Source organism: Oncorhynchus tshawytscha, linkage group LG31, assembly GCF_018296145.1.
Source record: "Oncorhynchus tshawytscha isolate Ot180627B linkage group LG31, Otsh_v2.0, whole genome shotgun sequence".
NCBI classification, from domain to species: domain Eukaryota; kingdom Metazoa; phylum Chordata; class Actinopteri; order Salmoniformes; family Salmonidae; genus Oncorhynchus; species Oncorhynchus tshawytscha.
In genome coordinates, this window is record NC_056459.1 from 5926230 (window position 1) to 5940781 (window position 14552).

A 14552-nucleotide genomic window follows, 5' to 3' on the forward strand; every position below is an offset into this window, starting at 1 on the left:
TCTCCGAAAGAAATGTCAAAGGCCAAGCTGGCTGAGCCCTTGAGATATTAATGCATTAAACAAATACATCCTTTCACCATTATCTCACGCAGCCCCACACGCTGCCCTAGCATGCCCTTTTTCTTTTTAGCTCTGATTAAATGGAAAATGTCTGCCAATGAAGAAACACTTTAGGAACACTGTTTGGTTAAATCGGAGGTCAGGACAGAACTGAAGAGGTCTGTGTTTTTAGTGAATGTGGAACATTTTCAACGTTTTTTTTTCCCCCCCGAAGAGCTTTTTCTAGGGAGTACAGTGTTACAACACAGTGATTTAAAGGGGGAGAATATCTTTTGTGAAGTTTTGTATTTAGAAGTCTTTATGGAGGATAAATCTGTTTGCTGGATTAGCGCTTTTGAAAGAACCTTTGAATAAAGAGATTGTTTGGGTGTCGTTTTGTTGTCGGAGATCTCCTGAAGCCACTTTAGACTGAGATGGTGTCATCGCTCACTATCAACATTTCTCCCTGTAAGTTAACACTCCTTTCTCTCCCGCCATCTCCTCTCCGTCTCGTCCAAGGTGATCAAAGCGATAGAGGATGGCTTCCGCCTGCCCGCCCCTATGAACTGTCCACCCCACCTCCACCAGCTGATGTTGGACTGTTGGCAGAAGGAGAGGACCGAGAGACCCACCTTCAGCCAGATCCACTCGGCTCTCAGCAAGAGCATCCGCAGCCCCAACGGCATCGGCTCCTCCACACTGGCACGCAGGTAGGACATAGGCCCCTGCAAACCATGCTTAACACGGGCTAAACAAGGGTCAATATACAGGCTAACAGGTAACAGACTTTGCTAGCCAACATGGGCTGGCATCGGTAAGGGTTTGTTTATGTCGTCCAAGCAGGTCTCCCACGTCCCACTCAGTTTTGATATCAGAGTAGAAATACTACCGCTTATGGTAACAGACTCATGCATCCCTTCCTGAAATCTATCTCTCTCTCTCCCCTTCTATCCGTAGAACCCTCCCTCAGCTAGGAACCCTCCCTCTGGGCTCCTCCATCTCCCTGGCAGAGCGGACTCTTCCGTCGTTCCCCTCGTTTAACTCGGTAGGGGAGTGGTTGGATGCGGTGGACATGGGGCGCTACAAGGACAACTTCACCGCGGCAGGATACTGCTACCTGGAGTCTGTGGCCCGTATGACAGTCCAGTGAGTGGCTCTAAGTGTGTGTGTGTGTGTGTGTGTGTGTGAGTGTGTGCGTGTGCAGGCGGGTGAGAGAGCATTGATGCACAAACAAGTATGTTGCTGGTGCATCTGAATATCATGAGTTGGTATAGTCTAACTGATATCTTTGTGCTGTGGTCGTTCTCCACAGAGATGTATTGAGTCTAGGCATCACCTCTCTGGAGCACCAGAAACAGATCCTGTCTGCCATCCAGACCCTTAGAGCCCAGGTCATCCAGATGCACGGCAGAGGGGTGCAGGTCTGACACACATACACACACGTGCAAATGGACGGACGGACGGATAGAAGGATTTTCACAGAGGAGAGACTCGTCTCTCATCCAGATGGACAACATGAAGTGGATAGAGAGATCGGATGAGATATCGCCACACTGCACCCACTCACTCTTCCTCCTCCTCCCTCTCTCTAAGTCCTTGGGAGCGAGGCATCTTCCAGTCATGTGATCAACGTACTTTGTCGAAAGTCATATGACTTTTGTCTGCACGCTGACCCAAATTGACTGGATGTCCGCTCTGACAACAGGCCCTGGATCAGTAGTTACAGAGACTTAAAACTACCCGGATAGAGAAGTACTGTCCACCTAAAATGTCTGGCACTGCTCTCAAAATATGGGGTAATTACATTCCTTGATGGAGAAGAACTGTCCCCTGAAGCAGAGTGATACTCTACTGAACCACTTGTCTCAGAACTGAGGTTAAAACCACCCTGGTTGAGAAGTACTGTCCATTACAGGGCTGTCCCTCTACCACTGGTCTCAGAACAGTGGGATAAGGCACTAATGGTGAAAGTTCTGTCTGTCGAACAGGGCTAAAATTATAAAACTGGTCTCAGTTCAATGGTTAAAACATTACTGTTCCGGCCGCTGAAGTGCGATCGAGTGACTGGTTCCCACAGTGTGGGCGGAGCCCAGGCCGTGTCAAGTCGTAGCCCGACCAATCACGAGGCTGGGAAAAAGACTTACCTTGAAGGAAACTACTGATTAAAAAACAAAAACTAGAAAACTGTAAATCGAAACAAAGGATTTCCATGTGTTTGATTGTTAATTTCTATTTAGTCTGTTACACAATTTGTCTTTTTTAAAAGTTTTTCCGTTAACCGTCTCTGCTCTCCCGGTGTTTTCTCAGTGTGTGGAATGGCTAATGTCCCTTAGCCGGGATGTCAGTGGTATCATGTAGCGTCTCGCTAATATATTTCTCCTGTCTAAAAAGCATTTTCACTACATGGGTATATTGCACTGTTGAGAATAAAGGTCAAGTCTCAAGCTGACGTATCTGAAATGTATTCATATTTATATGCGTTTCCAGTTTACAGACTCTCACACAACCTGACAGGAAGAGGTTACGAGGGTCATACTTGATTTTTTTTATTACTAAATAATTTGTGTCATTTTGTGTTTAAGGATGCTGCAAAGCACATGTCCTTTGGTGTCAAGCATATCCCTTCCTAGCCGTTCTGTTTCGTTTGATTACAGTGTGTATCATAACGTTTTCTTTATTTTTTCTAGTTAGAGGGATTCTGTTACTGAATAAGGGTGTTCTGAACCAGAAGAAGATATTATGAAGAGGACTTACACTATAGTATGTTGACTTTTTTCTTCTCCTAGACCGGGGTGTAGAATCATTTTGATACAGTCAACAAATCTACAGTAGTTGATATAGGACTTATACATTTTGAGTCCAGTGTCGCTGGATGTATGGTATCGATGTGTTGCATTATATATGCAGTATTGCAGTATTTCAGAATGTCGTAGAGTGATCATGTATGTTTTTTTCCCGGGCCAGCAATTCAAGCCGTCATGCATAGGGCCCTGTGTTTTGGTTAATCCTGTCACATGACCTGGATTTGAACCTTTTTGTTTAAAGCTTTTTCATCAAACTGTTCCCCCTTTTCTTTTTATGTCAGATGGTCCAAGCGCCATCCTCCGACAATTGCTTACATTTTTGGTCTAATTCTCATTTCTGGAAAATGCTTAAAATCAAGGTTTAAGTGGTTAACCAAAACACAGGGCCTTAGCTATACATCATGGTTGTACACTTAACATGTTCTAAATGTTCCTACAAATCCCACAACCCCCCACTGTGCAGTCACAAGCCACTCCCATTTGTCAGTATTGTGTATTTTTCAAAACAGGTAACATTTAATCGTAGGTAACATGTTATGAGGCATTTTTTTATTTATATCATACTCTTGTAGCTCGCTGCAGTGCATTTGGAAAGTATTCAGACCCCTTCACTTCTTCCAAACTTTGTTACGTTACAGCCTTATTTTAAAATACTTTTCCCCCCTCATCAATCTACACACAATACCCCAAAATAACAAAGCGAAAGCAGTTTTTCTGTGTGCAAATTTATAAAAAATGAAAAAGATACCATATTTACGTAAGTATACAGATCCTTTGCTATCAGACAGAAATTGAACTCAGGTACACCCTGTTTCCACTGATCATTCTTGATGGTCCTACAACTTGATTGGAGTCCGCCTGTGGTAAATTCAATTGATTGGACATGATTTGGAAAGGCACGCACACCTCTCTATATAAGGTCCCACCGTTGACGGTGCATGTCAGCAAAAACCGAGCCATGAGGTCGAAGGAATTGTCCGTAGTGCTCCAAGAGAGGATTGTGTCGAGGCACAGATCTGGGGAAGGATACCAAAACATTTCTGCAGTATTGAAGGTCCCCAAGAACACAGTGGCCTCCATCATTCTTAAATGGAAGAAGTTTTGAACCACCAAGACTCTTCCTAGAGCTGGCCGCCCGGCCAAACTGAGCAATCGGGGGAGAAGGGCCTTGGTCAGGGAGACGACCAAGAACCCGATGGTCACTGACAGAGCTCTGGAGTTCCTCTGTGGAGATGGGAGAAACTTCCAGAAGGACAACCATCTCTGCAGCACTCCACCAATCAGTGTCCAGACGGAAGCCACTCCTCAGTAAAAGGCACATGACAGCCCGCTTGGAGTTTGCCAAAAGGCACCTAAAGGACTCTGACCATGAGAAACAAGATTTTGTGGTCTGATGAAACCAAGATTGATCTCTTTGGCCTGAATACCAAGGGTCATGTCTGGAGGAAACCAGGCACCGCTCATCACCTGGCCAATACCATCCCTACGGTGAAGGATGGTGGGGGCAGTATCATGCTGTGGGGATGTTTTTCAGCGACAGGGACTGGGAGACTAGGATCGAGGGAAATATTGTGATGGAAAATGTTATGTTTGTGCTTTTGTAGTAACAAATTTCTGTGTTCATGCAAGTGACTGACTGATTGAATGTGCCTGGGAGTAATCCTCACCATCAATATCTGCAATTTGCTAGTACTTCCAGAACCTTGTTTTGAGAATGAAAGGGATATCTCAGTTTCAAGGTCTCAGCTTGGAGAGAAGAGGCCTTGTGAGGTATTGGTCTGTCACATGCATGAACCAGTATTGGTCTGTCACATGCATGAACCAGTATTGGTCGGTCACATGCATGAACCAGTATTGGTCGGTCACATGCATGAACCAGTATTGGTCGGTCACATGCATGAACCAGTATTGGTCGGTCACATGCATGAACCAGTATTGGTCGGTCACATGCATGAACCAGTATTGGTCTGTCCACATGCATGAACCAGTATTGGTCGGTCACATGCATGAACCAGTATTGGTCGGTCACATGCATGAACCAGTATGGTCGGTCACATGCATGAACCAGGTCACATGCATGAACCAGTATTGGTCTGTCACATGCATGAACCAGTATTGGTCTGTCACATGCATGAACCAGTATTGGTCGGTCACATGCATGAACCAGTATTGGTCGGTCACATGCATGAACCAGTATTGGTCTGTCACATGCATGAACCAGTATTGGTCTGTCACATGCATGAACCAGTATTGGTCTGTCACATGCATGAACCAGTATTGGTCTGTCACATGCATGAACCAGTATTGTCACATGCATGAACCAGGTCACATGCATGAACCAGTATTGGTCTGTCACATGCATGAACCAGTATTGGTCTGTCACATGCATGAACCAGTATTGGTCTGTCACATGCATGAACCAGTATTGGTCTGTCACATGCATGAACCAGTATTGGTCTGTCACATGCATGAACCATTGGTCTGTCACATGCATGAACCAGTATTGGTCGGTCACATGCATGAACCAGTATTGGTCTGTCACATGCATGAACCAGTATTGGTCGGTCAGATGCATGAACCAGTATTGGTCTGTCACATGCATGAACCAGTATTGGTCTGTCACATGCATGAACCAGTATTGGTCTGTCACATGCATGAACCAGTATTGGTCTGTCACATGCATGAACCAGTATTGGTCGGTCACATGCATGAACCAGTATTGGTCGGTCACATGCGCGAACCAAACGTTAATGATAAATTATGAATGATGAATAGGCTAAATCATGCAAATGTAACTTGTCTGCGTAAGCAGTATGAGATCTAACGGGACTGCCCCAACGGAGCTCACTTCAGACCGGTACTTTATGCATCTAGGTTTGACTGTGACCTCTCCAGCTTGCTGTTAATAAAACAATGATTCATTTAATATTGGCGTTCAGTGTCCCTGTGTAGAATCTCCACGACAAGATGAATGGAACAAAGTACAGAGAGATCCTTGATGAAAACCTGCTTAAGAGCGCTCAGAACATCAGACTGGGGTGAAAGTTCACCTTTCAACAGGACAATGACCCTAAGCACATGCAGGAGTGGCTTCAGGACAAGTCTCTGAATGCCCTTGAGTGTCCCAGCCAGAGCTCTGGGCTTGAGCCCGATCGAACATCTCTGGAGAGTCCTGAAAATAGCTGTGCAGCAACGCTCCCCATCCAACATGACAGAGCTTGAGAGGATCTGCAGAGAAGAATGGGAGAAACTCCCCAAATACAGGGGTGCCAAGCTTGTAGCGTCATAGCCAAGAAGACTCAAGGTTGTAATCGCTGTCAAAGGTGCTTCAACAAAGTACTGAGTAAAGGGTCTGAATACTTATAGAAATGTGATATTTCAGTTTTTTTTTTTTTACATTTGCAAAAAAATCAAAACCTGTTTTTCCTTTGTCATTATGGGGTATTGTGTGTAGATTAATCAGGGGGGGGGGACTATGTAATCAATTTTAGAATAAGGCTGTAACATAAAAGTTTGGAAGAAGTGGTGTCTGAACACTTTCCGAATGCACCGTACACAATAGATGTTTTATTGGTTCAGTGCGGTTCATAAATGGCATCTTGTAATAGTATCTGGTATGAAAGGACTACCAGTACATTTTCTCTTTTCTTCCATGTATTCTCTTTCTCTCTCCCCCTCTCTCTGGAGCGGTTTTGCCTCAACACCATATATAAACCCATATCATGTTCTGAAAAGATACTCCTATAGACTCACACACACACACACACACACACATATATATATATATATATATATATATATAGAAACAGTCTCAACAGCCCTGTATACACAGACACCAAACTGGACCTTTTCACTTCAGCGAATCAGTCGTTGTTATGTCCCCCCTGTTTACTCCACCATTACAAAATATGTTTACTGTAAATATGTATTTGAAAATGCAATCTATTTTTATAATTTGTTTGAAGAACAATGTGTTAAATATCTGCTCACTGTGTAGGGGTTTTATCGTTTGAATTTAGGGCCATTGCCAATCAACTTGGGTGTTTGGAATTTAACATTTTTTTTATTTATTTTTACCTGTTTAGAAAAACAGATGGCTGTTGCAATATTGACATGTGTTATTAAAAAATCTCCAATAAGAGCAAACATTGTCTGCGTATTTGGCGTGCTTCAGGCTCTGAGCTTGATCATCTGTTCATCCTTACCCATGTGCAATTCTGCTTCATTCCCCTTGTGAAAAGATGCAGTCAATCAGTTTACAGAAAACTCAACTCTTTCAGTTCAACTTTTGTTCTGTTCTTCTCAGCAAACATTCTGTTCACAGCCTTTGCCAATGACTCTCCGGATTGAATCAAGGCCTTCATTGAGAAAGAGCCCTGGAATTGTGCTCAGTTGTGAATCCCGGCCTCAATCTTGTTCTAAAGGAAGCTCCACCAAAGATGGTGGATAAATGAAGATGTCTTACTCAGGCCGTATACAATTGATAAAATTGGTCTCAGTTCCAGTCTACTGTGACACCAATCAAGCCCCCAAGGACTGGAATTGCTCATCCCTGGCTCAAGGGGTGGTTCTCCCATAGGCAGCAGCTGGGTCTGGTCTGCTTTGTTCATTGACTGTATATGTCTCACTTCTTCCTTCTCTGGCTCCACTTCAAGGGCAGAACGAATGTGATTGGTTGGATGAAAGCTATGGGCACAGCTTGAAGTGACACATCAGTCGGTGGAGTTTACAGGTGAGTTCAATTTAAAAAAGGCCTTAGGGGTGGTTGCCAAGAACTCAACCAGAGAGGAAGAGGCAAGGCAAGAGGGATAACTTGGCCCAAACTCTGTCTTCTTGTTCAGCAGTCAATGAGTGTAAAATTTGGGTAACAAAAAATGTAATGGCTTATTTGCTTGAATAGACGTTTCGTAATTATTAGGTTGTTACAAGTGTACTGATATATAGGACACTTGACATCAAATTTGAAAAAGACCTTGCAGTGAAATGCTTACTTAGCCCTTAACGAACAATGCTGAAGAAAAAAAAAGTTATGCAGTTCTCTACATTAGACACGTCATTCAAAACTAACAGGTCTTGTGATTTTATTCGGAAAACACTGCCATTCCGAATGCCACACTCATTGACCGATTACCTACACCCAGTGCTGACCTGTGGAAGCACAAGATTAACTCAGCAAAAAAAGAAACGTCCTCTCACTGTCAACTGCGTTTAGTTTCAGCAAACTTAACATGTGTAAATATTTGTATGAACATAAGATTCAACAACTGAGACATAAACTGAACAAGTTCCACAGACATGTGACTAACAGAAATGGAATAATGTGTCCCTGAACAAATGGGGGGGTCAAAATCAAAAGTAACAGTCAGTATCTGGTGTGGCCACCAGCTGCATTAAGTACTGCAGTGCAGCAGGATGAGCCTGCACGAAGGGTACCATATGAGGGAGGAGGATGTCTTCCCTGTAACGCCTAGCGTTGAGATTGACTGCAATGACAACAAGCTCAGTCTGATGATGCTGTGACACACCAACCCAGACCATGACGGACCCTCCACCTCCAAATCGATCCCACTCCTGAGTACAGGCCTCGGTGTAACGCTCATTCCTTCGACGATGAACGTGAATCTGACCATCAGCCCTGGTGAGACAAAACCATGAGTGACGCTGGCCCCCACTGTTCAGGAGAATTGTGGTCTCTCGAACTCCGTAGCCAATGTGAGTAAGACTTTTAAGCGCGTTAACTCTCGCAAGATCCCCATCTGCGTCCTCAGAGCATGCACAGACCAGCTGGCTGGAGCGTTTACGGACAAATTCAATCTCTCCCTATCCCAGTCTGTTGTCCCCACATGCTTCAAGATGTCCACCATTGTTCCTGTACCCAAATGACTATCACCCAGTAGCACTCACTTCTGTCATCATGAGAGGCTAGTCAAGGACCATATCCACCTTACCATACACCCTAGACCTCCTACAATATGCTTACCGCCCAAACATATCCATGAACAACACACTACCCTATCCCACCTGGACAAGAGGAATACCTATGTGAGAATGCTGTACATCGACTATACAGCTAAGCTTTCAGGACCCTAGTGCCCCCCAAGCTCATCACTAAGCTCTGGGCCATGGGTCTGAACTCATCCCTGTGCAACTGGGTCCTGAACTTCATGACAAGCTGATGTGGTGGTGAGGGTAGGCATCAACACCTCCGCCACGTTGACCTTCAACACGGGAACCCCCTAGGGGTGTGTGCTTAACCCCCTCCTGTACTCCCTGTTCACCAAAGACTGTGTGGCGACGCACGACTCCAACTCAATAATCAAGTTTGCTGACGACACGACAGAGCCTTTTCACTAACAACAACGAGACAGCGTACACAGAGGAGGTTAAAGCCCTGGCCGAGTGGTTCCAGGACAATAACCTTTCCCTCAACATCAACAAAACCAAGAGCTGATTGTGGACTACAGGAGACCGATCAGAGAGCAAACCCCATCCACATAGACAGGGCCATAGTGGGGATGGTTAAAAGCTTCAAATTTCTCTGCACACACATCACTGAGGACCTGAAATGGTCCCATCACATCGACACCGGGGTGTAGAAGACACAACAGTGCCTCTTAAACCTCAGGCGGCTGAAGAAATTTCAGCATGGCCCCTAAGAACCTCACAAACCTCCACAGATGCACTATTGAGAACATTCTGTTGGGCTACATCACTGCCTGGTACGGCAACTGCACCGTCCTCAACCACATAGCTCTTCAGGGGGTGGTGCGGTCAGCTTAACGCACCACGGGAGCATTCTGCGTCTGAGGAAAGCCAGGAAGATCATTGCGGAGCTCAGCCACCCAGGCCATGGACTGTTCACTCTGCTACTGTCTGGCAGACGATACAGGTGCATCAGAGCCGTGACCTGGAGGCTTGAAACCGCTTCTATCACCAGGACATCAGACTGTTGAACAGCCGTCACTAGCCATCTTCCTGCCCGGTACTCTGTCCTACGCATTAGAGACTTTTTGGCACGCATACTCTCACACACTCACTCAAAATACAGACATGCTCACACACCTCATACAGAGTCCTGCACACATATACACTCACACATGCATATTCACCCATACTCACAAACATACACACACAGCCAACGCTGCTGTCCCTTATAAACACAGCAAAAAAATAAACAGCCCTTTTTCATGACCCTGTCTTTCAAAGATAATTCGTAAAACTCCAAATAACTTCACAGATCTTCATTGTAAAGGGTTTAAACACTGTTTCCCATGCTTGTCCAATGAACCATGAACAATTAATGAACATGCACCCGTGGAACGGTCGTTAAAACACTAACAGTTTACAGACGGTAGGCAATTAAGGTCACAGTTATGAAAACTTAGGACACTAAAGAGGCCTGAAAAAGACCCCAAAAAAAGATGCCCAGGGTCCCTGCTCATCTGTGTGAACATGCCTTAGGCATGCTGCAAGGAGGCATGAGGACTGCAGATGTGGCCAGGGCAATAAATTGCTATGTCCGTACTGTGAGACGCCTAAGACAGTGCTACAGGGAGACAGGACGGACAGCTGATCATCCTCACAGAGGCAGACCACGTGTAATAAAACCTGCACAGGATCAGTACATCCGAACATCACACCTGCGGGACGGATGCCAGGATGGCAACAACAACTGCCCGAGTTACACCAGGAACGCACAATCCCTCAATCAGGGCTCAGACTGTCCGCAATAGGCTTAGATCAGGCTGGACTGAGGGCTTGTAGGCCTGTTGTAAGGCAGGTCCTCACCAGACATCATGGGCATAAACCCACCGTCGCTGGACCAGACAGGACTGGCAAATGGGATCTCAATCCTATTGAGCACGTCTGGGACCTGTTGGATCAGAGGGTGAGGGCTAGGGCCGTTCCCCCCAGAAATGTCCGGGAACTTGCAGGTGCCTTGGTGGAAGTGTGGGGAAACATCTCACAGCAAGAACTGGCAAATCTGGTGCAGTCCATGAGGAGGAGATGCATTGCAGTACTTAATGCAGCTGGTGGCCACACCAAATACTGACTGTTACTTTTTATTTTTGACCCCCCCCTTTGTTCAGGGACACATTATTCAATTTATGTTAGTCACATGTCTGTGGAACTTGTTCAGTTTACGTCTCAGTTGTTGAATCTTGTTATGTTCATATTTACACATGTTATGTTCATACAAATATTTACACGTGTTTTAAGTTTGCTGAAAATAAATGCAGTTGACAGTGAGAGGACATTTCTTTTTTTGCTGAGTTTATATAGAGACATTAAATGATGGACACTTCATTTATCTTGTATACAGTTTTTCACACTGTGTATTTATATAGTGTATTATATAGTGTATTCTCAGCCTCAATCCCCAAGCACTGACTTGCCAGGAAAAGTCAACGAGTAAGGAGAGAGAAGCAAGGAAGAGCCTTGGAAGGAAATTCAAAAAGAGGGAAAGAGAAAGAGCCACAGAGATTGAAAGAAAGAGCAAGTGAACAAAAAAGAGAGGGCGAGAGAGGAAGTGCCGTAAAGTCTTGAGTGACTCCCAGCTGTGCGTCGGAAAGGGACGCCTCTCTCTCCTTCTCTCTCTCAGTAGATTAAAAAGTCCACATAAAGGAGAGAGAAGAGTCCACTTGTAGTTCAATGGTTGAAAGAAAGTGTGCCGGAGCTCAAATCAGCTTTGAGAAATTAATCCCTGTATTGTGGCTGGGCATAAACAAACAGTGTGACAGTGTGTGGATCTGAGTGTGTGTGTGTGTGCAGTGAGCTAAGGGCCACCCTGGCAATTCTAGGTGAAAACACACTCGCTCACTGGGGAGGATAGAGACGTTGAGGCTTTAAAGAAAGTGTAAGAGAGAGAATGCTAAAGTATGGTTATTGGTTGGATAGATGTGAAAAATGAAGGAAATGAGGCAGAAAAAAGACTGAACTGTCCTCCTGTATCTCCAGGGAGAAAAGACTGAACTATCCTCCTGTACCTCCAGGGGGAAAAGACTGAACTATCCTCCTGTATCTCCAGGGGGAAAAGACTGAACTGTCCTCCTGTATCTCCAGGGAGAAAAGACTGAACTATCCTCCTGTACCTCCAGGGGGAAAAGACTGAACTATCCTCCTGTATCTCCAAGGAGAAAAGACGGAACTGTCCTCCTGTATCTCCAGGGGGAAAATAGCATGAACTTCACTTATTCCTAGAACACTTTATTCCTTTCACATCTTTATTTTTTTATTTTTTATTTCACCTTTATTTAACCAGGTAGGCCAGTTGAGAACAAGTTCTCATTTGCAACTGCGACCTGGCCAAGATAAAGCATAGCAGTGTGAGCAGACAACACAGAGTTACACATGGAATAAACAATTAACAAGTCAATAACACAGTAGAAAACAAAGGGGGGAGTCTATATACAATGTGTGCAAAAGGCATGAGGAGGTAGGCGAATAATTACAATTTTGCAGATTAACACTGGAATGATAAATGATCAGATGGTCATGTACAGGTAGAGATATTGGTGTGCAAAAGAGCAAGTAAATAAATAAAAACAGTATGGGGATGAGGTAGGTGAAAATGGGTGGGCTATTTACCAATAGACTATGTACAGCAGCAGCGATCGGTTAGCTGCTCAGATAGCTGATGTTTGAAGTTGGTGAGGGAGATAAAAGTCTCCAACTTCAGCGATTTTTCAATTCGTTCCAGTCACAGGCAGCAGAGTACTGGAACGAAAGGCGGCCAAATGAGGTGTTGGCTTTAGGGATGATCAGTGAGATACACCTGCTGGAGCGCGTGCTACGGGTGGGTGTTGCCATCGTGACCAGTGAACTGAGATAAGGCGGAGCTTTACCTAGCATGGACTTGTAGATGACCTGGAGCCAGTGGGTCTGGCGACGAATATGTAACGAGGGCCAGCCGACCAGAGCATACAGGTCGCAGTGGTGGGTGGTATAAGGTGCTTTAGTGACAAAACGGATGGCACTGTGATAGACTGCATCCAGTTTGCTGAGTAGAGTGTTGGAAGCCATTTTGTAGATGACATCGCCGAAGTCGAGGATCGGAAGGATAGTCAGTTTTACTAGGGTAAGCTTGGCGGCGTGAGTGAAGGAGGCTTTGTTGCGGAATAGAAAGCCGACTCTTGATTTGATTTTCGATTGGAGATGTTTGATATGAGTCTGGAAGGAGAGTTTGCAGTCTAGCCAGACACCTAGGTACTTATAGATGTCCACATATTCAAGGTCGGAACCATCCAGGGTGGTGATGCTAGTCGGGCATGCGGGTGCAGGCAGCGATCGGTTGAAAAGCATGCATTTGGTTTTACTAGCGTTTAAGAGCAGTTGGAGGCCACGGAAGGAGTGTTGTATGGCATTGAAGCTTGTTTGGAGGTTAGATAGCACAGTGTCCAATGACGGGCCGAAAGTATATAGAATGGTGTCGTCTGCGTAGAGGTGGATCAGGGAATCGCCCGCAGCAAGAGCAACGTCATTGATATATCTCTTCTACTTCTTGCTCTCTTTTATACAAGTACAGCGAATAACTAAGACGCATTATGGCCTGTAGTGCCTTGATCTGATCATGAAGCCCTCCTCGTTCTCACTTTTTCTGATGGAAGAGACACCGTTCTCATCAAATCCTCTCTCTCTCACACACACACACATCCCTCTCCAGTGTAACCCCCCTGCCTCTTTATCCAATTAGAGGGCACAAGTTCAGTCCTACTAAATCACAACTTTCAAGTGAGCTCAGATTAAACTCTGTGTGACCGCCATGTGGCTTGGGAGCTCCCTCTCTCACTCTCCTTATACTACAGTTATCACTCACTCACTCTCTGTCTGTCATTTGGTCAGTCAGTCAGTGTCTTTCCATCTGTGGATCTTCTTGGATCTATGCTTGTGTAGTAATTGCTTTATTTGACTCCCTACGCTCATCTCAGTCAATATCTCCATGCTTCATCTATCCCTTCCTCATTCCATCCCTCTCTCCCAGTGCCAGGAAACAACCACAGAGCCAACAATCCCTTCATTCTCTCTACTCTATTTTTACTTCCTCGTCATTGGGTGATCTTTCCTCTCATCCTGACAGATATGGGATTTAAAGAAGGGCCATCCTACGGTGTTTTTGTGCTCAATCTCACTCAGTGAAACAGCAGTGGAGAATTACATTAAACTGACATGTCATTTCACCCTTTGGTCAGAGGGGGTATTTGTTTGATTGACAGGAGGGAGTTGTGGCTGGGCTTGAAACACCATAGATGATAGAACACTAAGATGCTGTTTAGAAAGGTGTCTGACACTGCCTCTTGGTGGTGGAATTGTGTATTACTCACATTGCAAACATATTTTCTGCATGCCCTGTACAGTACCTTTGGAAAGTATTCAGACCCCTTGACTTTTTCCACATTTTGTTACGTTCCTGCCTTATTCTAAAGTGGATTGAATAAACTAAATCCTCATATACACATAATGACAAAGCAAAAAGTTTACATTTTTGCAAATTTGTTAAAAAAAAAACAGAAATACCTTATTTACCTAAGTATTCAGACCCTTTCCTATGAGATCTGAAATTGAGCTCAGGTGCATCCTGTTTCCATTGATCATCCTTGAGATGTTTCTGCAACTTGGTGTCCACCTGTGGTAAATTCAATTGATTGGACATGATTTGGAAAGGCACACACCTGTCTATATAAGGTCCCACAGTTGACAGTGTATGTCAGA

The 14552-nt window shown here is 44.8% G+C and overlaps 1 protein-coding gene across 1 annotated transcript in view; it reads left to right on the top strand.

The window, feature by feature from the left end:
* The window catches only part of LOC112229354 (ephrin type-A receptor 7-like), a 181065-nt gene extending 177343 nt beyond the window's left edge, over positions 1-3722 (top strand). The window contains exons 15-17 of the mRNA XM_042310483.1: positions 559-749; positions 997-1185; positions 1352-3722. Of these exons, the coding sequence (XP_042166417.1) occupies positions 559-749; positions 997-1185; positions 1352-1466 (495 nt within the window). The 3' untranslated portion in view covers positions 1467-3722. The remainder of the gene's footprint in view (positions 1-558; positions 750-996; positions 1186-1351) is intronic.
* The last annotated feature ends 10830 nt before the right edge of the window (positions 3723-14552 follow it).